This window comes from Carassius carassius, chromosome 2, assembly GCF_963082965.1.
Source record: "Carassius carassius chromosome 2, fCarCar2.1, whole genome shotgun sequence".
NCBI lineage: Eukaryota > Metazoa > Chordata > Actinopteri > Cypriniformes > Cyprinidae > Carassius > Carassius carassius.
Window position 1 is genome coordinate 24773139 of NC_081756.1, and position 25972 is coordinate 24799110.

General features: G+C 41.2%; 1 protein-coding gene across 1 annotated transcript in view; it reads left to right on the top strand.

The window, feature by feature from the left end:
- The window catches only part of LOC132107117 (lysosomal acid phosphatase-like), an 84888-nt gene that overhangs the window by 58279 nt on the left and 637 nt on the right, over nucleotides 1–25972 (top strand). The window contains exons 8-10 of the mRNA XM_059513322.1: nucleotides 486–574; nucleotides 761–867; nucleotides 962–1140. Of these exons, the coding sequence (XP_059369305.1) occupies nucleotides 486–574; nucleotides 761–867; nucleotides 962–1140 (375 nt within the window). The remainder of the gene's footprint in view (nucleotides 1–485; nucleotides 575–760; nucleotides 868–961; nucleotides 1141–25972) is intronic.

Consider the following 25972-nt stretch of genomic DNA (forward strand, 5'->3'; position numbering starts at 1 on the left):
GTCATCTTCACCACATCTAGATGCCTAAATTCACCTTGCTGCCATGTGATTGGCTGATTAGCAATTTGTGTTACCAAGCAATTGAACAGATGTACCTAATAAAGTGGCCGGTGAGAACAACAACAGCAAAAAAATTAACTAAATGAATAAAACAATAATAATAACCAAAAGCCAGAGACAAACATTATATGAGGTTAAAAAATGAGAGTAGTTTTTGACATTTCAAAAATAAGAGAGCGGATTCTTGACAGAGCATTTTGATAGTTACACTCTGACACTTCCATGCACATGTATGCAAATCAGTTTTGTAGGAGTAGATGGAGAGGCTGCACCCTGAAAAGGTGTGCAGTTATAGTGCAGGAAAATGTCAATGTAAAGAAACAGTGGACGTACCATTCTACATTCAAACTGAAATACACAAGTGCAGTACTGTGATCATGTGACACTCTAATGTGCTAAAACAGCACTTTTGCTCTCATTTAAAGGCCTGCTGTTAGATCAGATTATTAAGAATCTGTCAAATGCTGCAGCACCGGACTCTAAACAGGAAGTGAAGATGATGGTATACTCAGCTGTAAGTCAATTTAAATGTGACTTAAATGACACTTAAAAGAGACATCAGCAGACCAAAACACCCAAACTTCAATTTTTACAGTTAATATCCTACTAAAAAAAAAAAAAGAAAGAAAGAAAATAAATGTGTCCTCTTTAGAGTAAGCAGTTCATGTAATGTTCTCCCATGTAACCCTTTCTTCAATAGCATGACACAACAGTTGTAGCCCTGCAGGAAGCTCTGAATGTCTTTAATGGCCTGCAGCCACCTTATGCCTCGTGTCATTTAATTGAACTTCACCAGGAAGAGAACGGGTAACTGTGTGTCAGAACTGTGTTTTTGCTAAATCCATGTTTCAAGTAGACACGCTTTGGTCAACTAAAATATACCTTTGCGTTGCTCTTTCAGGATGTTTACAGTGGAGATGTTTTATCGCAATGACACTAATGTGTCTGAACCGTACCCTGTGTCTTTACCGGGCTGTTCCCAGCGCTGCTCCCTACAGGACTTTGTGAACCTCACACGTGAAGTCATACCACAAGACAGGGATAAAGAGTGTCAGATAAGGAAGGAAGCCACAGACAAAGGTAATCACAATCTTTTATGTTAAATGCTGTTTATTGTTTTATATCTTGTAAACACTCTTTTTTTGTGCAAACATAAACTGTAAATTATGGATATTTAATTATTTATTGATATTTATAATGCAATTTATTATTTAAAGTAGTTCCATATGACAAAAGATATTTTAAAATATCTTTCAAAATATAAATGGCCTATCATATTGCTTATTTAGATTTTTTAAATAGATTTTTCTATCAATTTTAGTTACTTAGATTTTTATGGGTTTCTCTCATATATGTATAGAGGTCATCATTGTGCTGGCTGTGTATGGATGTCTTTTTTTTCCTCCTGGTACTGTTGCTGTTTGTAGTGCTATTCAGGGGTGTGGCCACAAGGGTCTCACAAGTGGGCCACCCTAAAAATGAGCTTTGTCACCCCTAAACAGATTATGTGAGCAGATAGCAAATGAAAGTGAAATTGAAAATTGTGCACACACATACCGTGAACACACACCCAGAGCAGTGGGCAGCCTTTTATGCTGCGGCACCCGGGAGCAGTAAGGGGTTCGGTGCCTTGTCTGCCTACATCTCGAACCCACAACCTTAGGGTTAGGAGTAGGGCTGCAGCTTTCGATTATTTTTTTAATCGATTAATCTAGCACTTAATCGATCGATTAATCGGGTAGATTTTTTGTGTGTGTTTTTAAACAACCAAAATAAATAATGCATGACGAAAATGATGTGGCTGTAAAATGATCAAGCATTTTGCTTTTATTTCTAAAAAAAACAGGTATTGATTCCAACTCCCAACATTTGGCTCCAAAACTAAGCCTATTTATTGCAATTTTTACCCATTTAGTGTTTATAAGTGCCAGTGCCAACAATTATATAACAATACAGTTAAGTCAACTTACTGTAAAACATGTATAACGTAAAAATTTGAATACAAACTTAAATATTAAGTTTAGTTTTTTAGTTTTGTCTTCTTAATACAACATTACAAAAAAAAAGGATTGCAAATTACCCACCTGAGAACAAAAATAAATGGATATAAAATATCAAGCCAAACAGGTACACAGTGTATACAATTTATAAAAAAATAAATGTAAATAAAACAATTATAAATAAGAATAAGACTTTTTCAGCTGTAATCTCAAAACAAGCATCAAAATGTACCTAGATGAGGTAGAGAGTGAGTGTGTGTGTGTGTGTGAGAGAGAGAGAGAGATTTCAGATTTTACAACAGCTTATAGTTGCAATGGAGAAACGTCAACATATCCACATGCTCAGCACTTAAAAATACATACATTCATTTTAAATAGAACGCTGCATTTGGCTTGCATCACTTGCATTTTAGGTGAAGCATCCGTTCAAAAAATCGCATCACATCACGTCCCGGTGTATTGAGAGTGAGGAGTCACGTGCCGTAGGTACGTTTCTTCACATGCGTTTTAGTGTCTTGTAATTACATTGCATTTAGCAGACACTTCTTGACCAAAATTACAACACTAGATTGTAATGAGATTTTCACTGTACACAAACATTTCCAACATGTTTTGATGTAGGCTAAAGCTGTGTTGATTTTAGCCCAATGACACTTACTTTACCAGGTTTTGGTGTTGGGGGCTGCAAAGTGGACAAACCAGTTCAGGGTTGGCTAGGGTAGTTAAATGTGTGATTGATAGAAGATGTAAAATGTCCTGGTTAGATTAAAGCCATTAACAGTGTGAATGCAAGGTGTATGAGATTCAGACGAGGCTGCAGACTGATGCTGTATCCATTCCGGTAACCTAAAAAACTGTATTCCAATGTTCCTATGTTTCCCACATGTTTCGTGTGAGGTCAGGGGCGTAGATTATGCGGGGGACCCGGGGGACGTGTCCCCCCCACTTTTAATATCACGGAAATTCTTCCCCCGCACTTTTTCGGTCAAGTGTGTTCGCATAGAGGTTTTCAAGAGCTGGTGTGAATAAATATATATTTAAACTCAAAGAGACGAGATAGTCTGCACATGATCTGATATTTTATTAGGACCCAGAATACAGAGGGCTACTGAGAATACAGCGTGATGGTCATCACAGAGCGCTAAAATCTCCTGCAGTGTGTGTTTTTATTCATACTCAAAGCCGGAGGGCGCTCTCGCGCAGAAAGTCATACCAGGAAATTCTTAACATGGGCAAAAGCATCCAGCTATCGCTGTATGAAAACAGTTTTTACACAGGATTAAAAAAAAAGGCCCAGACACTTTTGGAAACAAGACGATATTAAACATACGATTGCAACTATATATGGTTTTTCAAGTCATTTCCAGCAGGTGATAAATAAAGTATGAACAATTCAGTACAAATTGACAAGCATAAAAATATATACATTTATTTTGTCCTCACATTCTTTCTTGTAACTCTTCCCTCTCAGTCACACAGCTGACTGAAAGGCTCATTATGCAGCTGATAATGCGGGCCTTTGTCTTCTCAGGTGTAAATCCCAATGATATTCATGACAGTTGACGTCTACTCGCATATAACTTTTACAAACAAAAAGTGTCTTAGAAAATTGAAATCAATATATTGTTTTCTGTGAGTGAGTAAACAAGATGATTTTTCACTTAATTTAGAAAGAAAAAGAAAAATGAAAGGGCATGACAAAACTTCTCCAGGCCCCAAAAATACCCTTAGACCTCAGAGGGTTAATGTAGGGAGTATAGAGGTATGGGTGGCACCCTGTCGTATTATAGGTACAGTCCATGTAGTAAAAGTGGTAAGTGCCCCTGGACCTAGGTTACAAATTTGTCCTGAAAATGTTTATAATGCCCAAGTGTCTGTTCATGTAGTGGAACCATTGTCGTGTTGCAACATTGACTTTCCTTCTTTTGAAGGACTTTCTGAACAGGAAGTGGAACAGGCAAAGCAATTACTTAATAAATATGAGGCCATTTTTTCTACTACAGAGGGTGATATAGGGTGTACAGCTTTGATTAGACATGAGATTCCGCTAGTGGATAATAAACCAGTTCGACAACCATATAGACAAATTCCTCCTTCTCAGTATGAGTACATAAAGTGTCATTATCATCAGTTAAATGCAAAAACCAGAAAGGACGCTTAGCCGCTGCCACGAATCATAGAGTCTTTGGATACTCTGACTGGGGGAAGGTGGCTTTCCACCTTAGATTTAGTAAGTGGGTACAGTCAGGTTGAGGTAGCTGAGGTAGATAAGGCAAAGACAGTTTTTTGTACTCCATTTGGGCTGTTTGAATTCAGTTGTATGCCCTTTGGCCTGTGTAATGCACCAGGAACATTCCAAAGACCCATGGATTGGTTGTTTGGGGATAGGCGGTTCTCTCCTGTTTTACTTTTGTATCTAGGTTACATAATTGTATTTTCCACTTGTGTACAGGAACATCTTTAAAGCTTGGAGGAGGTCTTTAAGCGATTGCAGAAGGAAGGTTTTAAGATTAAATGCAGTTTTTTTCAGAAGCAGGTAAAGTATTTGGGGCATCTGGTATCTGAGCAGGGGGTTGACACTGACCCTGATAAAGTGGCAGCAGTAAAAGAATGGAACCGCCCAGTATATCTGGCAGAACTTCGTTCATTTTTAGGTTTTGCCAGTTATTATCAACGGTTTATTGAGGGATTTGCGAAGCTTGCTAAGCCTCTTCATGAATTGGTAATGAAACTGAGTGATTCTGCAAGAAAGGGTAAGACCCCACGGCTGCCTTTAGCATCTGTGTGAAATGCAGAGTGTGAGAATAGTTTTCAAACATAAAAGGCAAAGTTGGTTACAGCACCTGTGCTTGCATATGCAGATTTTCACAAGCCTTTTGTGTTGGAGATAGATGCAAGCCATCAGGATTTGGGGGAAACTTTGTCCCAAGAGCAGGGTGGTAAGCGTCGTCCCATTGCATAAGCCAGTAGGGGTCTGCAGAGGACAGAGCGAGATATGGAAAATTACAGCTCCATGAATTTAGAATGTTTGGCCGTGAAATGGGCTGTATGTGATAAATTTAGGGAATATTTGTTGATGTGTTGTCTTTGCAGGCCATGAATAACGTGTTGCCAGGAACAGAAATTTCCCAAGTCTTACAGCAGCAGCTGAGGGAAAGATCTCCAGAGCGGGTAGTGGTGAGTTCCAGTAAAGATGCTGCATTGCCTGGACGTTTATTATTAAAAGGCCCAATTATTGGCCCTGTTATAAAGGCTTGGAATGCAGGCAGTGTTTTATGTTTGTCAGAGTTGACTGGTAGGGATCGCGCTGTAGAGGAGCTGGCTAGGCAGTGAGATCGATTGCGTGAGAAGGATGGGTTCCTTTATCGTTTATCGTATACACCTGATGGTCATCAAGAGATCTATCAGTTACTGTTACATCAAAAACTTCAAAGGGAGGTGTTTAGCAGTTGCATGACAGTCATGGGCATCAAGGTAAAGATCGAACGGCAGAATTAATAAAGCGACACTGTTATTGGCCAGGGATGATGAGAGATGTGGAACGTTGGTGTCGGGAATGTCAGTGATATATTCTCGCTAAAGCAGTCCAACCGAAGGTGAGGGCTTTTAATGGGAACGTTACAAGCGTCCTGGCATCACAAAATTTTGGCCATTGATTTTACCTTGTAATTTCACGCAAGCTATCCCGACCCGGGATCATTGAGCAAGCACTGTGGCAGAGGCTTTGGTTCAGCATTAGTTTTAATTTGTTTGGGGACCCATGTCATCTGCATTCAGACCAAGGGCGAAATTTTGAAAGTAACCTAATTGGTCAGTTATGTAAGGTTTATTGTGAACAGAAGAGTCACACAACTCCATACCATCCACAGGGTAATGGGCAGTGCGAGCGTTTTAATCAGACTCTCCATGACCTGTTGCAGACTTTGCCCCCAGAGAAAAAGAAGCGGTGGCCTCAACATCTACCACAGCTTGTCTATGCTTATAACACCACAGTGCATTATTCTACTGGAATGACCCCAAATTTCTTAATGTTTGGATGTGAACCCAAATTGCCTGTTGAATTATTGTTAAACAGTCAGTTGGAAGAGACTGCAGAGATGCCTGAACAGTGGATCATTGAACATCAAGGTAACATCAACCTGTGAAGCAGGTCCATCGGAGGGAAATGCATAAGACATTGATTGACCCTGTTTTAAGTGAGCTGGATTCTACTGTGTCTGAAGCAGTTGGCTCAAGTAGTGGGTCTGCTACTGATTCAGATAGTGATTCATCCTCATGTCTATTAGGGCTGAGGCATTCTATGAGAACTACAGCGGGTCAGCATTCAAATCCATATAGACTAGCCAGGCCGGTAGTTGCACCAGTAGAGGTGTTGTAGCCCTGGAAACAGATTTGATGTGCTGTTCTTTGAGTTTTTTGTGTGTATACATTGGCGGGTCGCCAATGAATTTCTGGGGGGTAGAATGTAGCTGGGGAGGTGGCCAGTAGTAGAGGGTGTAGCCATGTAATTTGTTTGAGTTTATATGCAGGCACTGAAAAGACTGCCTGGACTGGAACTGACCTGGAGATGGAGTTCGATCTCTTTTTGTGTGGAAGTGCGCCGTTTGTTAGTGCTTCCATGTTTGTTTGTGCATGGACATGGTCTGGATGAGTAGACAGCCATTGTGCTGTGCTTTGTACATGTGATACCTCGATGTTGCAGGTTTAGTTGATCGCTGTTCCTCCAGTGTTTGTTATGTTGCATTTCCTCAGCTAGCTGATCCTGGTATGTGTGCGCTGTATGCCTCCAGCGCAATTAAGATTTGATTATTGTTGTGAACCGGACTAGAGTGTTTTGTTGTTGTATTTGTTTGTTCTTTATTGCTTGAAAAACACGTTGTAGGACACATAATTTGTGTTTGGTTATAAAACTGATTTTGAAAGCAGAGACATTAAAAGTAGGTCTATCAAAAGCACAAATCTTATTGCTATTGGGTGGCTGGTGCACTATAAATAATGAATGCAATGGAAGATATGAAATTATTTCCAAGCATACTGTCCCGCGAGTATGACACAAGGTATAATTTCTGCTAATAGTCCCACATATATTTGTAGTGTACTAAATAAGAGAGCTACAGCGACCCCCAAAGGACTGTCGATTGGGTGTGTGAGCTGATGTTAAGATAAAAAGTTGTTCTTGTTCAGCCTGTTAATTAATATCATATTCTTGATATTAAGCAGTGTCCTCGAGTCCTTAAAATGGATTCTTCTTCATCCCAGTAAAATGCTGCAGCCGCTCGGATCACATAAATAACAGTAAACATAGCAGTGTATTGGCCAGGCAATACAAAATTAGTATCAACATCTAGACTGGTGATAGATGTGGGGGGAGATAAGGGGATCACACACAAAGAGCAGGGTGAAGCTGGAGAGTTTTGATATGTTCAAAAAGGGGTTGCCAAAGCTTGATGAAAATGGTGCTAGGTCGGTGAAAAGAGTACCTAATTTTCTCCTGTTTCATAAAATAAAGAACATCTCTTATCCAGCAAGTGTAAGATGGAGGGTGGGGGCTTTTCCAGTTCAATAGAATTAAACGCCTAGCTAAAAGAGTCAGAAAGGCTTCACAATCTGAAAAGTGAGAAGGCAAAGAATGGCCTGGCAGGAGAACCCCAAATAAAGCTGTGACTGGACAGAGTGGGATATCTGCCGAAGTAATGGCTGACAATGAGACAAAAATTTGTCTCCAAAAGGAAGACCGGGCAGGGCAGGACCAGAACATGTGAATTAAAGTGCCTGAACCAGAATGACACCAGTCACACTCCGAGTCAATAGACAGTTTAATGTGTGCTAACCTGGTCTTTGACCAGTGGGCTCTATGAACCACCTTGCACTGTATGCGTCTGTGACATGCGCAGAGGGATGAGGAGTAAACCCTGTTCAGGACTGCCCTCCATGTCTCCTCGTTAATCTCAGTACCAATGTCTTGGGACCAGACAAGGGTCAGATTTTTTTGTACAAAATCTCGAATTTGTAAATGAAACGAAAAAAATAATATAAGTCAAAGCAGATGAGTAATGTTCCACAGTAGTTCGTATGACCGCCGAGACCGGAGGGATGACAGCTGGAGGCTTCTAGGAGCTCTGGGCTTGTAAGAACAAGGGGCAGAGAAATCAGCTAAACACACTGGAGCCTGAGGACAAGACACGACAAGGTGAGCACAAAGAACAGCTAGAAGATCGGAGCTATTGGTACGAGTAACAACAGTCTGACAATAGACAGAGAAACACAGGGAATAATAAAGGGGAAAAAATTAGAAGAACATAGAGAACAGGTGGCGAACAATTAAGGTTAACAACGGGGAAACAAGGGAGGCGGGGAAAACTCAAACAGGCAGACGCGGTGAGCTGTCAAACCATCCAAACACATACAAATACATACACACACCAAAAAGGCAGGTGATTAGCCCCGAGACCCGATAAGAAAATTAGGAAGAGCTAGACCACCTAATTGTTTTGTGTTCTCCAGAATGCCTTTCCGAATCTTTGTTTTTTTTTATTCCAAATAAAACTAGAAATAGAGCTGTTGAGTGTAACAAAAAAGACTTTGGAATAAAAATAGGAATACACTGAAATAAATATAAAAATGTAGGGAACACGCTCATCTTAATACAATTAACCCTACCGATCAGGGATATAGGAAGGAGAGACCAGCGATTAAACATCTATCTCAGGATAAGCAGTGGGACAAAATTGTGATCAAATAAGTCTGAAAAGTTTTTTGTCACATTTATGCCCAAATATCTAACTTTGTAAGGAAGATCTAAAAAGTAGGGATGCTAATAGATAAATGGGCAGCTGTGTTGATTGGCATTAATTCACTTTTAGGCAAGGCAAGGCAAGTTTATTTATATAGCACATTTTGTACACAATGGTAATTCAAAGTGCTTTACATAAAAGAAAGTAAAATAATAATGAAGAAAAATAATAACAATAAAACAAGCAATTTAGAAACTTTTAAAATTGTTAAAAAATTTATTTATTTAAAATGAATTTAAAACAGTTAGAAAATGATTTTACATAAAATAATATAAAAAAACAGTGAAAATATAGTGCAATTTTAGTCAAATTTTAGGTCAAAATCCATTAGCAAATCAAGCACCAAGGGAATGAAAGTGCCAGGCTCAGAGACATATAAGAGAAGATCATATGCATACAAAGATAGCTTATGCTCCAACCCTCCTCTTTGATTGCCAGTCATCGCACTGGATCTGAGAGCAACTGGCAAAGGCTCAATGGCTATTGCAAACAAAAGGGGGTAAAGTGGGCAACCTTGCCTAGTCCCGCGACCAAGGGAGAAATACTCAGAATAGTTATTATTATTATATTAATTTGAACACAGGCCAAGGGAGATGTATATAAAAGCCTAATCCAAGATATAAACTCATCAGGAAAGCCAAATTTCTTCAGTGTATAAAACAAATAGTGCCACTCGAATCTATCAAATGCCTTCTCAGCATCCATGGAAATAACTAACTCTGGTGTTTAATTTAAAGACGAAGAATAGTGAATATTCAAAAGGCATCTAATATTATGAAAATAATGTCTATTTTTAATGAAGCCTATTTGGTCAGTAGAAATTAAAGTTGGAAGGACCACCTCTAGGTGTCTTGCTAGAACTTTAGCTAATAATTTCACATCTGAACAAAGTAAGGAGATGGGGCGATAGTTACTGCACTGAGAATGATCCTTATCTTTTTTGAGAATAAGAGAAATGATAGCCTGCCGTAAGGAATGAGGGGGAATACCTGAGCTGTAAGACTCATTGAACATCTTAAGTAAAAGAGGTGATAATTTGTCAGAAAAAGTCTTGAAAAATTCAGCAGGGAAGCCATCCAGCCCTGGGCATTTGCCATTCTGAATTAGACTAAGAGAAGACTTAATTTCATTCAGTGTAAGAGGGCCTATCAAATTTGAGGAGATATCAGGATCAATGCAAGGCATATTGAAGGAGTTTAAAAAATTATCGATTTGGGCTACTTCAGCTATGCTTTACAAAGTATAGAACGGGGAATAAAAATTCCTGAACTCATTATTAACAGTTAGTGGATTAACTGAACACCCACCAGAAGTAGAAATTTTAGTAATGGAGACAGACCTCAGTTTCAGTAGTCATGTCAAAACAGTAACTAAATCAGCATACTATCATCTAAAACCAGAGGTGGAAAGAGTACAAAAATATTCTACTCAAGTAAAAGTACCATTACATTAATGAAATTTTACTTAAGTACAAGTAAAAGTACCAGTCTAAAAAATCAACTCAAGTAAAAGTAAAAAGTAGCTCATTTAAAATTTACTCAGAGTAAAAATTACTTAGTTACATTTTAACAGTGGGAGGGAGTCAAAAATGGGACAGGCCAAGGGTGTCAAACTCAGTTCCTGGAGGGCCACAGTCCTGCACAGTTTAGATATAACCCTAATTAAACACACCTGATCCAGCTAATCTAATCATTTAGGTTTATTTGAAAACTACATGATATGTGTGCTGGAGCAGGGTTAGAACTAAACTCTGCAGGACTATGGCCCTCCAGGAACTGAGTTTGACACCCCTGGGATAGGTCTATTAATCTCAAACTAGTTGTTTTTAATTAAAGGAATCAGTTATTTAGAATAATAAAACATTTGGGCTGTTACCAGGCAAATCATTATCAACAAACTCATCTTTTCAATACAAAGGAAATGCAAAAGCTTCATCGGACGTGGCATTTAGATGTATTTACACACTGTTTAGTGCAGGACAAGAATGCATTTAACCTGCAGTTACAAATGCATGAATAATGTTTTGATATGCCAGACATAAAATGTTGAATGCTCATTTGAAATTATAAAAACTTAATTATAAAAAAAAAAAAATCTAAAGATACTTTAAATGTGAAATTAAAATGGCCAGTATGTGTCAGCAAGTCACTGTTAATAAGTGAGTGATTGTGATTGAACCAAATCATTTAAACGTTTGATTCATTCAGGAACGAAACACTGTCATGTTGCTCAGAGATTCAAAATTTTGCTTTGGTGGCTGTGTTTGGAATACATTTTTGTTGTAGAAATAGAGCAAAAACCGGCAATATGGTGTCTAAAACGCAAGTCTCTTAGTTTACTGTCCTGTTGTAAAAAAAAAAATATATATATATATATATATATATATATATATATATATATAAATATATATATATATAAATATATATTTAATAAATATAAATATATAAATATATATATATATATATATATATATATATATATATATATATCATTGGCGGCTGCTGGTCTTTCAAAGAGGGGAAGCTCATTTTCGGCCTACATTATAACCCTCTGATGGTCTTCATTTGTAGTGACACTCGGGGTCTTTTTGACCCCAGACAATAACATTTCATTTTGTAATAGTAAAATATTTAAATTTTTTACAAATATAATTTTACTCTGTTCATTTATGTTTTTACTAAACTTTGTACAGTTTTTGGAGGATTTAAATCTTTTACATTTCTATAAATAAATAAATATTTATTTAAATAGGCTTTTTTTTTTTTTTACAAAAAAAGAAAAAAGCATTTCAGGTAAAATTCACTTCATAAAAGACCCAGATTTCTAACTTTCATACATGGGGATACCATGGATAATTTTATAAGGTTTAATGTAAGATTTTTGCCCATTTTTGGGGAAATTCAGTTTAAAAATTGTAATAAATCACTTTAACCACTAGATGGCTATAGTGTGTGTGTGTGTGTGTGTGTGTGTGTGTGTGTGTGTCTGCGTGCGCGCGCACATTTTCAATCTTAGTTACCAATTCAATTTTGTGGTGGTTCTGCATTTCACAAATAAAGAAATATTGCCGCAGTTTGTCTTTCGAATACACTTGAGAAATCCGCGATCATGGGACTGAGCGTGAAACAGCTTCACCGACTTCTTATGGTGCAGACCGCTGTCAGTCAAAAGGAGATCGACAGATCCTCCAATCATCACGCGGAAGCCCAGTCTTCATTCACCTCCAGAGACGCTGAGCGTCCGTGGGCGGGACATAATCGCAGCATTTATCCAATGACCGTCTAGCTTCGGAGCACAGAAAAAAACTGTTCAAAGAAAGCCCCATTGAAGTCGCTCGGCTTCTTTAGGGAAATGCACTGTGACGCTGCGGGAATGTATGAGAAGAAAATCGAGTCAGCCGACTTGTAGCTGATTAACACAATACATAATACACAATAGTACATATTTGACCGTTGGTTTTTTTTTTACATTACGTGGGGTTGATGTCTTGTCGAGATTTTATAAACTGCTAGTTTGGTCTCCCTAGGCAAGCACAGCATACACAGCATAATAGAGTATAAATATGGGCAGGGGTTCACTTCATTTCCTTCAAGTTCAACTTCAGAATATGACGGGGTTTCGTTTTCAGCGGTGTCTGCACCACTAACGCCTGTTTTGTCCGTCTGCATCTTTCTTGTGATTTTAGCGCCAGTTTGCCCTCCTGCCCATTATTTACTGACATAGCTTCCAGGGAGCAATTTTTTTTTTACTCAGTAATTAATGTGTTTTAAAATGTAGCGAAGTACAATACTTCAAACTACATATACTTAAGTAAAAGTAAAATTACAGATTAAAAAAAATACTTAAAAAAGTAGAAGTACACAAAAAAGCTACTCAATTACAGTAACGCGAGTAAATGTAATTCGTTACTTTCCACCTCTGTCTAAAACAACATTGCAAGAATTAGATGTTTTTTTTCCAGTCAAGACTTGGAGAAACTTGTTCATGCCTTTATCACCAGCAGGGTGGACTATTGTAATGGGCTCCTCACCGGCCTTCCCAAAAAGACCATTAGACTATGGAGCCAAAAGAGTCTCAATAAAGATAAATGCACACACTACATTCACATATGCACACACAGGATTCATACATGCACACACATGATTCATAAATACAAACACAGGATACACAAAAGCGCACAAAATTTACAAATGCACACACAAAATTTAAAAAGCACAGAAGATTCACAAATGCATACACAATTCAGAAATGCACACACAATTCAGAAATGCAAACAACATTTACAAATGCACTCCTATATCTTGATTTAATCCCCCACGTGGAGTGCGTTCTTGTGATTGGCTAAAAGAAGGGAGATATCTAATTGGTTGCAGATCATTCCCTGTTTAAAAAACATCTGTGTGTCGAGCCAAGTCAGGGGAGTCTCAAAACTCACACACAAATGCAGTGAAGTTCACAGACCGCAAGCAGTTTGTAAATCAAGATATATGTGTGTGTGCATCAGAAATACATTTCTGAATCTTGTCCTGTGCATTTGTGAATCTTGAGCACATTTGTAAATGTTGTTTGCATTTCTGAATTGTGTGTGTATTTCAGAATTTTGTGTGCATTTCTGAATTTTGTATGCATTTGTGAATCTTCTGTGCTTTTTAAATTTTGTGTGTGCATTTGTGAATTTTGTGCGCATTTGTGTATCCTGTGTGTGTATTTATGAATTATGTGTGTGCATGTATGAATCCTATGTGTGCATATGTGAATGTAGTGTGTGCATTTATCTTTATTGAGACTCTTTTGGCTCCATATTAGACAGCTGCAGCTCATCCAGAACGCTGCTGCCAGGATTCTGACTCGAACCAGAAAATCTGAGCATATCACACCAGTCCTCAGGTCCTTACACTGGCTTTCAGTTCATTTAGGATTTAATTTAAAGTACTTTTACTCCTATATAAATCACTCAATGACCTAGGACCGAAATATATTACAGATATGTACACTGAATATAAATCTAAAAGAGCACTCAGATCATTAGGATCAAGTCAGTTAGAAATACAAAGGGTTCACACAAAACAAGGGGAGTCTGCCTTTAGTTACTATGCCGCCCGCAGTTGGAATCAGCTTCCAGAAGAGATCAGATGTGCTAAAACACTAGTCACATTTAAATCTAGACTCAAAACTCATCTGATTAGCTGTGCATTTATTGAATGAGCACTGTGCAATGTGCAAACATAAATATTTTATGTATTCACTTTTATGTATTTTTTTTTATTTTTTACTGTTTTAAATTCATTTTAAATAAGTCCATTTTTAAATCATTTCCAAAGTTTTAAAATTGCTTGTTTTTATTTTTGTTTTATTATTTCTTCATTACTATTTTACTTTCTTTTATGTTTTGAATTTTATGCACTTTGAATTACCATTGTGTACAAAATGTGCTATATAAATAAACTTGCCTTGCCTAATGAGATGTGAAGCAGCAGACTGGCGCAACTGATGGGCAAGCAATTTACTTTTTGTAGAGTTAGTTTGTAGAATTAACACAATTAGACGGGAGTTCTGACAAAGTATTCAAAAGATTAGCTCTCCTTTCATTTATAATTTTTCTCTTATAAGCTGAATATGAAATAATTTATCCACTTAACTCCTTTACGTGCAAGCATCGCCGACGGCCCCAGTTTATTATTGTTTCACTTTCACAGCACGTTAAACATCACTCTCTTACTTGATCTGGACAAACTGTGCATCAATTGAAAGTTTAAAGACTCTAGCTTAGATATTTGACCAATGTTTTGTTAAAACATTGTTGCAGTGACAGTTATTTAGTAATTTATGTCAGGAGTGCAAAATAATAAATCTGTATTATGCCATATTTTGAATAGAAATCTGCAGCGGTTTATTCGTGTTCACATAGACTCACTGAACAGCGTCAATAAGGATCTATAGACCAAAGATGCATATCAGCGGAGATATATGGATATTTTTACTGATGTTTACTTCATATTTCTTCAGATAGAATCATCATTTCTATTCATTTTCCACTGATTTACGCGATCTAATGATAAATAGACCCCTTAATCGCCTACGTCACTGGACGCAAAACATAAGGCAGAACTCATAGCAGGTGAGCTAAAAGTTTGAGGTTTTGACTTTAAAATGTCCTCTTGTTGGGTTTTTGGCTGCCAGAATAGAAGGAACAGCACATTTGTTTCAAAACTAAAGTTTTACCGGATCCTGGCAGACATTCCTTCATAGAAATCAAGAAGACAACTGTGGTTGAATGCAATACAGTGTACAGACTGGACAGAGATGATCATAAATAATGCTCGTGTTTGCAGTGCACACTTCATATCAGGTAAAATAATCTATGCATATGAACTGGTGTGTTGGTTTTATCTAGTAAATCAACAAGTTTCTGTTTTATAGGTGAAAAGTCGCCAACCTTCAGCGCACTAGCTAGTTTAAATGTTAAACAAGCATATAGCGATAGATGTGTGTGTCATCCTTTGATTAGCAATGTGTATTATTTTAAGAGACCATTCATAGTTAGCCCAGCGATAGGTTACATTAGAAAATAAGCCTTGACAAAATTCCCCATACCACCCAAAAGTAATTCATATGGCCGTATGGCATACGGGTCAGGTAGCCTGCTTCCATCCACGACAGTTAATAAAAAAAAAAAAAAAGCTGTCACGGTCCCGCAGACTCAGGGACTGTACATATTCGGAAAGTTCCGTTCCTTCTTCTGCATCCATGTTTAATAAATCCCACCTAAAACGTGCAAGCTTACGCTTGTCAACATTACGTCCGCGCCTCTTTTTGCCTCCAGCTAAGCCCCGCCCACCCAGAGACGTTGGAATGTTTACAAACTGCTGTCTCTGTGTGTTTGCTTCCGTGTACTCGAGCTGTGACCCAGTCAGACTCTGATTGGACGTTCTGACAATCTGACAGTCCCAAAACCAGACAGCATCAGATCGTGTCACATGGTTCGAGAACACTTCCTGGTTCATATCTGATCACAAGAACATTGAAACACCTCTGTACACACGAAATATCCGAATAATAAACCCGCGATTATGATAGAAAAGCTTGGTATGAGATTTTCTTGAGATCTGGGGCATTTTATAAAAAATATAAAAAATGTACATCGGAAATGCTTACTTGTGCAGCGATGAAAAAGGCTACAAATAGCATATTTTTACAATAGTAAACGACCAAATTCCACCCGTGATCGCAAAAGGATATTATTACAAACACTCGGTCGGGTTTCAAAGTGAGTTTTGAGTAAAAGTGTACTAATAATATAATAAATTGTCTGATGTAGCTTGATGCTAACGTTAGCTCTAATGCTACTAATAGCAGGTGCATTTCTTCTTCATAATGCATTTCTGTCACAATAATTCACGTAAGGTCGTAAGAAAATGTTTTGTTGTATTTTTATAGTAAGACTTTTGATAAATAAGGGCTAAATGCATACAGAGACTGAAGTGAGATCGCTGCTTTGTTGCTTTGTAAACATTGAAATTCCACAAAAAAGGCTGCTAAAGGTGGAATTAAAACAAAAGATTAACGCGGATAATGTGTCATACCTGGCGGAGGTGTGAAAGACTCGTTTGGTGAGAACAATAGAACAATGAAGTTTTCAAAGACAACACACATATAGAAAACACAGGAGTGTTTACATGTGAGATCTTATAGAGATAACAAGTGCCATAAATCAATCTGATTAGCCTTCTCTAAAAACACACATGACATGGCCTTAGAAAATATTTCATAAAATTCACAGTTCCCCTTCGAGGGAACATCGAACTGCGTCGAACGACACTTTGGGGGAAGCACCTCAGCGTAGCGCCTCTGAAGTATGAATGAAACTGAGCCAATCTTGATTGGTGTTGCGTCATGACGTAATGTGTGACGGCATACGCGGAAGCTATAAAAAGGACACCGGCACACAACAGAGATAGCTTTCTGTTCTTCAGCAAGCGCTCTCTGTCTTGTGTGTCTTATTTGGTGTTGTATTGTCCTTAGTCACAAGCATTATTATGGCGAGCAGTTTCACGAGGTGTGTGCATCCCTGCCCACGTTATATCACGGGTGGAGACACACACCGAATGTGTGTGCACTGTTTGGGAGTGCAGCATGCGCGGGCAGCTCTAGAGGGGGCTGCTTGCGAGGATTGTGAGAGATTGCCAATCCGTGTGCTGCGCTCCCGCCTGGCCGTTTTCACTGGGGATGGGGATCTTCATGGGGCTCGCAGATGGATCTGGCGGGGGATCTCGAGACTGCCGAGGCACGCTCTCGCGATTCATCCGCCAGTTCCGATGCTCTCTCGCCTCGCACGGAAGTCCGCCCCGCGGCTTCTTCCGCATGAGTGGAGAGCCCGATGCTTGAGCTGTCGGCTTCCGAGGAAGTAGACGTGCTCAGCATCGAGGGCGGGGATTTTGGGGATGACTCGCCACCGCGTGTCCCCGCATATGAGGAGCTGGTAGAGGTTGTCTCTCATGCAGTGGCCCGTCTTAATATCAGTTGGCCACATGAGAAGCAGGAAACACTTATTAAAAGCAAGTTGGATGAGTGTTTCCTGCAGCATAGAGAGCAACCTCGTCATCGGGGTTTACCGTTTTTTCCAGATTTACACAACGAGTTGTGTAAATCGTGGAACAAACCACATTCATCTCCAACCCCCCTGTGTTAAAATATAGTAATATCTTGGGGGGGCGAGAGAACGGTTATGGGATGATGCCTCGGGTGGAACAGCCGCTTGCCACTTATTTAGCCCCCGAGTCTGCATCATCCCTAAAAACCCCGGTGCTGCCCACTAAACCGTGCCGTGATACATCAGCGTTAGTGGGCAGGGCTTATATGGCTGCGGGTCGGGCTGGCGCTAGTCTGCATACAGTGGCAGTACTACAGGCGTACCAGGCCGACCTTCTTAAGGATATTGATGAGGGCGAGGGTCCAACTCCAGAAATTGTTGCGGAGTTGAGGAAGGCTGCAGATTTGTCTCTCCGAGTCACCAAGGAAACAGCCCGTGCTATCGGCCATTCCATGGTGGCAATGGTGGTCTCCGAGAGACACTTATGGCTAAATTTGTCAGGCATAAAGGAGAAGGACAGGGCTTTCCTCCTTGATGCCCCGATTTCGCCCTCTGGCCTGTTCGGCGACTCAGTTAATATCGTCGTCGACAGGTTCCAGGAGGCAAAGAAACAGTCTGCAGCCTTTAAACAATACCTCCCTCGCCGCTCGAGATCTAAGAAGCCTGCCCCAGGCGGGCAGCCGCAGCCATCCGCCAGCTCCTCCGCCTATAGACAGGCGCAAAAGGAGAGCGTCGCTTCTAGAGCCCCCCCTCAGGCAGCCTGGGGGCATAGACGACGCTCTCAGCCGAAGCCTCAGCCTAAGCCGGGCGACCTGAGGGCCGTCCTACAGGCGAAGAAGGCTTCAACAAAGAGGTCCTAGCCAGCCTAGGCCCTCTGCGGGCAGCCCCACCCGTGGGGGAGCGATCGAGGTCGCCTCCTCTGCGGAGCCCGCAGGAAATCGATGTTGACTTCCCGCAGTTAAGTACGCTTCGGGACGCATCGGTCTCCAGCGAACGCGCCCTGCACTGTCCGCCCCACAGGCTTGCGGCCAGGCAGCATTCGCGTCCGCACATCGAGAATCGTTTTTGATCGAACCCTGCCGGAGATCCGCTTCGGGGGGCCAAGAACGAATCCCGATTAATACCCGAGGCCAGCCTCGAGAGGTTGGTCCCCTTAGTAGAGTATTTCGATGCATGGAAAAATCTCATAAATATTTCTCCTTGGGCTCTGCGCACCATTCAAAGGGGGTACAGACTACAGTTCGGTTCCCGCCCACCGAAGTTCAATGAGGTGGTCTGGACTGTAGTCAACCCAGAGCAGAGTCAGGTGTTGGAACAAGAAGTAAACTCTCTGCTGGTAAAGGAGGCTATAGAACGTATTCTTCCTCCAGACAGGGAGTCCGGGCTCTACAGCTGCTACTTCTTAGTTCCCAAGAAGGATGGGGGGGTTGCGTCCAATAATAGATCTCAGGCACTTGAATCGGTCTCTGAGGAGGTTCAGGTTCAAGATGCTCACTATTCCCATCATCGTGAACCAAATTCAATCCGAGGATTGGTTTGTCACGATAGATCTGAAGGACGCATACTTCCACATTTCCATCCTTCCGTCTCACAGGAAGTTCCTGAGGTTCGCCTTCGGAGGCGAGACGTACCAATATCGGGTTCTTTCGTTTGGCATAGCTCTCTCCCCTCGCACATTTACAAAAAGTATGGATGCAGCTCTAGCACCACTGAGGCTTCAGGGTCTCAGGGATCTTAATTATATCGACGACTGGCTGATTCTAGCCCAGTCACAAGAGCTGGCAGTTCGGCATTGAGATGTTGTCCTTGCCCACATCCAGAGCCTGGGATTGAGACTCAACACGAAAAAGAGCGTGTTGGCACCAGCCCAGAGAACCACGTTCCTGGGAGTGGTGTGGGATTCGGTCTCGATGCGGGCACAATTGTCTCCTGCACGGATCGAATCCATCCTGGCCACGGTGACCAGGATAAAGCTAGGCCAGTGTTAGTGTTAGGTCTCATGGCAGCAGCATCCAATATCATTCCATTCGGTCTCCTGCACATGAGGCCCTTGCAGTGGTGGTTCCCCGAGGGGAAACCCATTTCGCATGATCAGTGTCACGCGCAGATGCCTTCGTTCCCTATCTATGTGGAAGAAAGCTTGGTTTCTGTCCCAAGGTCCCGTGTTGGGAGCGTCATGTCACCGGAAAACCGTCTCGACAGACGCCTCCCTCACGGGCCGGGGCGCGGTCATGGACGGCCGCTTTTCGAGAGGTCCATGGCAGGACCATTATTCCTCCTGGCATATAAACTGCCTGGAAATGTTGGCAGTGTTCCGAGCTCTGAGGAGCTTCCTGCCGGATCTCAAGGGTCATCACATCCTTGTGAGGATGGACAATATGTCCGTGGTGTCCTACATATACCATCAAGGGGGTCTGAGGTCTTGCCCTCTATGCAGACTGGCGCATCAGATCCTATTGTGGTCCCAGGGGAAATTGTTGTCTCTCAGAGCAACATACATCCCAGGGAATCAGAATCAGGGAGCAGACATCCTGTCGAGGCAGGGGCTGAGGCCCGGGGAATGGAGACTCCATCCCGAGGTGGTGGAGTCCATATGTCAGAGGTTCGGCCCAGTGGAAGTGGATTTATTCGCGTCTCGAGAGACGACTCACTGTCCACTGTGGTTCTCTCTCACACATCCAGCCCCACTGGGGTTGGATGCCATGGTACAGACGTGGCCGAGGCTGCGTCTATATGCCTTTCCCCCAATCGCTCTGCTCCCGGGAGTTCTACAGAGGGTTCGTCGCAACGGCATCAGTTTATTATTGGTAGCCCCATTGTGGCCGGCCCGAGTATGGTTCTCAGACATAATATTACTCCTAGACGGCCCTCCGTGGGAGCTTCCCATCAGGAGGGACCTGCTGACACAGGCAGAGGGCTCAATTCTTCACCCTCGGCCCGAACTATGGAAACTATGGGTCTGGCCCCTGAGGGGCCACAGTACCGAGAAGCCGGCCTGTCAGCAGGAGTAGTGGAGACCATACTCAACTCTAGAGCTCCCTCCAAGAGGGAATTGTACGGCCTAAAATGGAATGTTTTCACCGTTTGGTGCAGAGAGTGGGAGGTGGACCCAGTTAACTGCCCGGTGGCTTCAGTGCTGGAGTTCCTCCAAGATCGCTTCTCAGTTGGTCTTACCCCGTCCACTCTCAAGGTGTACGTGGCTGCCGTTTCGGCTTTCCACGCTCCTCTGAGTGATGGGCCTCTGGGGAGACAGCCGTTGGTCGTACGTTTCCTCCGTGGGGCTTGGAGGATGAGACCTGTGGCTCGTACCAGGGTTCCCACTTGGGACCTGGCGGTGGTTCTCGGAGGGTTGGTTGAGGCCCCCTTCGAACCGCTGGAGTCGGCTGAGGCCAAGGACCTTTCCCTTAAGGTGGCTTTCTTGTTGGCCATTACTTCTCTGAGGAGGGTAGGAGATCTCCAGGCGCTCTCTATATCTCATGGGTGCCTGGAGTTTGCTCCAGGCGACATCAGGGCCATCCTACTTCCTAGGCCAGGCTATTTGCCCAAGGTGCCGTCTAATGTGGCACGGCCTACGGTTCTGCAGGCTTTTCATCCTCCACCTCACGTGACGGTGGATGAGGAGAGACTTCACTTGCTCTGCCCTGTCAGAGCTTTGAAAATATATATCCAGAGGTCCTCCTCATGGCGGAAGTCAGACCAGTTGTTAGTCTGTTTCGGGTCGCCCAAGAAGGGGCTTTCTGCTTCCAAACAGACCATTAGCAACTGGATTGTTCAAGCTATATCTATGGCCTACCAGGTACGCAATTTGCCTTCACCTCTGGCCATGAGGGCTCATTCTACTAGAGGCATGGCGTCCTCTAGAGCCCTCCTCTCAGGGGCCCCCATCCAGGAGGTCTGCAATGCAGCAGGATGGGCCACCCCTCACACTTTTATTAGATTTTACAGCCTGGACATTCCATCGACTCCTGGCACCCTTGTGCTCTCGTCCTAAGTGTGCCTGTGCGCAGCTTCACACTAGGACAGGCAGGGCTCGTTGTGGCATAGTGGGTACTCGTTCCCCCAAAGTGTCGTTCGACGCAGTTCGATGTTCCCTCGAAGGGGAACGTCTCGGGTTACGACTGTAACCCTTGTTCCCCGAGAAGGGGAAGGAGAACTGTGTCTCGTCGCCACACCTCCCCCTGCCTGGGAGCGCTTCCTTCATCACATAAGCAATCTCTGGTGTGTGCCGGTGTCCTTTTTATAGTTTCCGCGTATGCCGTCACACATTACGTCATGAAGCAACACCAATCAAGATTGGCTCAGTTTCATTCATAATTCAGAGGCGCTACGCTGAGGGGCTTCCCCCAAAGTGTCGTTCGACGCAGTTCTCGTTCCCCTTCTTGGGGAACAAGGGTTACAGTCGTAACCTGAGATGTTTTACAGATTAGATTATGACATTTCTAATGAAATTTTGAAAGACTTGTGGCTTTAGCTACACTGTATTTCTAAAATCATATCTTACATCATTTTTTAAAATACATTTAAAAAATGTTTTTAATATTTTTATTTTTGTTTTTATGTTTGAGTTAATATATCTCTATTATCATAACAGTCTGAGTGATTCTGATTCCTGAACAGTAAACTTTGAAGTGTCAGCTTTGTGAAAAAATGGTGATTATGTATCTAGTCAGAAAGAATCATGAGCAGAAACCTTTTTTATTTTGGGTATGTCATTTCTGTCTCCATGCCAAAAAGGGGGGGTGACTGGTAAGGGGCTTCAGTTGCTTCATTTGTAGTAAGTAAATCAAACTGTCTTTGTTGTGAGTAATTTAATAAAGTTATCTGAGTTTGTAGAATTAACACAATTAGACTGGAGGTCTGACAAAGTATTCAAAAGATTAGCTCTCCTTTCATTTATAATTTTTCTCTTATAAGCTAAATATGAAATAATTTCTCTCCTTAAATAGGCCTTACATGCCACCCAAATTGTCTTAGCTGAAACATCAGGGGAAATATTTGTGGAGATAAAAAGGTCAATACGATCGTTGGTGGAAATAAAATTAGAATCATTGAGAAGCAGAGAGTTAAAATGCCAAGGAGACCGGGACATTGAAAGGCTTGGTAAAGTGAGGTCAAATGTAACAGCAGCATGGTCTGAAATAACAATAGTATTCTAGATAGATTAGCTAATCAACGGAAGCAATTTGTTATCAACAAGAAAGTAATCAATGCGGGAGAAAGTATGATGTACAGGGGAAAAGAAAGAAAATGTTTGTACTAGAATTAAAAAAACGCCAAACATCAGAAAAAGCATATTGCTCCATGAATAACTGAATCGTCCTGCTGGACTTAGACTGTGCACATGGCCTAGATGAGGAACGGTTAGAAGAGGGTCTAAGCAGCAGTTAAAATCCCTGCCCAGAATTAGTTGGTTGGAGTTCAAATCAGGGAGGGAAAACAAAACTTTTTTGAAAAAAGCCTCATCATCCCAGTTAGAAGCATCCCAGTCAACGAACTCCATTGATCTGTCCTCTAAGAGTAATAAAATGCCCTTTTATATAACTTGAGCTAAAGGACAGTAAAACTAGCGGTCCAAAATTAGCACACCATGTATGAATTAAGCTTAATCAAATAGCCGGGATTTGGTGGTGAACAAGTTCAATATAAAACAACTCAACTTTGTCAAGTTTAACAAACAATCCAATGTTACATTCACTAAACAGCCCACATTATCCTTAACAAGAAGCTGAAATTAAGCAGCCTGTATGATGGAGTCTGATTTGAAAATTAAAAGTTGTTTGTCTGTATACCAAAATAAAAATCTAATTGCAAAACTTTTTTTCCCCTTTTCTTTCTTTTTTTTTTTTTTAAACGAACTGTAAATAAAATGAGATTTGAAGGGTCCTTGTAGTTAGCAAGTTTGAGGAAAGAGAAAAAGAAACAACTTCGTCCAGTTTAGCCAAGTGTCCAGACTCAAATCTGCGGGGCAGACGACCAGGCTATTACTTAAGATAATGGGGGGAAAAAACGCCAGAAATCAAGACTGCTCATAATAGCATACAGTCCGTCCAATATACTATGAGTCCAAGCTCTGGATGAAGTTGCTGGCTTCCGCAACTGAAACCAGCCATTTCTTCTCACTGTTTGGAAGAGTAATTTGCAGTCTAGCAGGGAACAGAAGCGCAGGCTTGACCTCCACCTGTTAGTCCTTATCAGCATTTGAGAGGGAGAGAGAGAACAAACAGACAAGGCACAGACACTGGGACATAACACTATAATTTAAATCCTTTAGTTTAAATGTGCTCCCACGAATTGCCTTTATATGGTTCTGTTGTGTTTTTTTTTTTATTCTGAGAACAGACATGATTTTCTTTTCTCACCCGAATTACTCCACATTTTGTAACATTCCAAATCAACATTTGGAGGGAATGAATGCTATGTTAAGGCAATTATTATACAGCATTTTATGCATGTAACATTACTTCGAACCTGACAATCAACATTAGCATAATAACGCAAGGACATCTCTGCCAAAATTTTGTCCACATGTGTTCAGAGATTAGAATATAAAGCTTACTACCGTATTTTTTATATAAGTCGCACCTAAGTACAAGTCGCATCAGTCCAAAAATACGTAATGACGAGGAAAAAAAACATAAGTCGCACTGGACTATAAGTTGCATTTATTTAGAACCAAGAACCAAGAGAAAACATTGCCGTCTACAGCCGCGAGAGGGCGCTCTGTGTTTTCAGTGTAGACTACAGGAGCACTGAGCAGCATAGAGCACCCTCTCGCGGCTGTAGACAGTAATGTTTCCTCTTGGTTCATGTCAAATTAATTTTGATAAATAAGGCTGCATTTACACTGCAGGTCTTGATGCCCAAATCTGATTTTCTGACTAGATCCGATTTTTTTGATGACCCGCTTACATCATCTTTTAAAAGTGTCCCGTATCCGATTTTTGCATTTACACTATACTCTGCTGAAACTACCACACGTAGACGTTCTGACCCGGAAAAGAAAGTAAAACAGCATGAAATACAATGGATGCAGATGCAAATAAAATTATACAGTGTTTTGCTTTCCACAATATTTTGAAAAGTCAACAAAAAAATCAGCAAAACATTGGTCTCGTACGGCGGCGAAAAAAGAGGAGCCCTTGTTGCAGCCTGGGTGAATTTCGCGCCTATAATAAGTCATGTGATCTCAGTTGGTGGTGTCCACCTGAGTTGACGTAACTTTTTTAATGACGAACGACTCGCATTTACTGGAGAATATCCGATTTGTCTGCTTACATGGCACAGGCAAATGCACGTATCCGATTCATATCCAATTTATTACCACATATGAATGAGGCCTGAGAACATCTGAATCCATGCTGTTTTTTCCTGCTTACACGTTCACCGGTCATATCTGATCTGTGCCACATGAGAGGAAAAAAATCGGAATTAGGTCACTTGAACCATGCAGTGTAAATACTGGACTATAAATTGCATTTATTTAGAACCAAGAACCAAGAGAAAACATTACCATCTCCAGCCGCGAGAGGGCGCTCTATGTTTTCAGTGTAGACTACAGGAGCACTGAGCAGCATAGAGCACCCTCTGGCGGCTGTAGACGGTAATGTTTTCTCTTGGTTCATTTCTCTCGGTTCATGTTAAATTAATTTTGCTAAATAAGACGCACCTGACTATAAGTCGCAGGGCCAGCCAAACTATGAAAAAAAGTGTGACTTATAGTCTGGAAAATACAGTAAATGTTACCGTAAATGTAAATATATATACATATATATATATATATACAACGAATACAAATGAGGCTCATTTTATTGATGTAAAATTTCATACTTGCATTGTCCCTCATAACTGGTTTTACGTGAAAAGCTTAGTTGCAAACAGCCGACCCCCACCCCTTGCAACCCCAGTTATCAAATTCTAGACACTCCCCTGGTAAGGGGCAACAGTAAGTCACCCTTATCCTATTTGGTCATTATTGTGAATAGAAATTACTTCAATTACTGTCTGGTTTGGTTCAGCTACAAAATCAGATATCAGAATACTACAGAGAACTGTTCGGACTGCTGAAAGGATTATTGGTGCTCCCCTGCCCACCCTCCAAGAACTGTACACATCCAGAGTGAGGAAAAGGACTCAGAAAATCACTCTGGATCCCTCACATCCAAGTCACCCCATCTTTGAACTTTTGCCATCTGGCCGGCGCCTCAGAGCCGCAAATACAAGAACAGCAAGGCACAAGAATAGTTTCTTCCCCCAGGCAATCTACCTCATGAACAGTTAAATGTTTCCCACTTAAACGTATGCAAAAATGTGCAATATCCTTATATTTATTTGTTACCCCTCCATCCTAGAACATTCCTGCATCTCACTCAATCCTGTTCCATTATCATTTATAGCACAATTGTTTATACACTTATTTATTTGACAATTTGTAATTCTCCTGGAATTTTTTTTTTTTTTTTGTCTGTGTGTTGTTGTCTCTGTTTACTGGAAGCTTATGTCACTAAAACAAATTCCTTGTATGCGCAAGC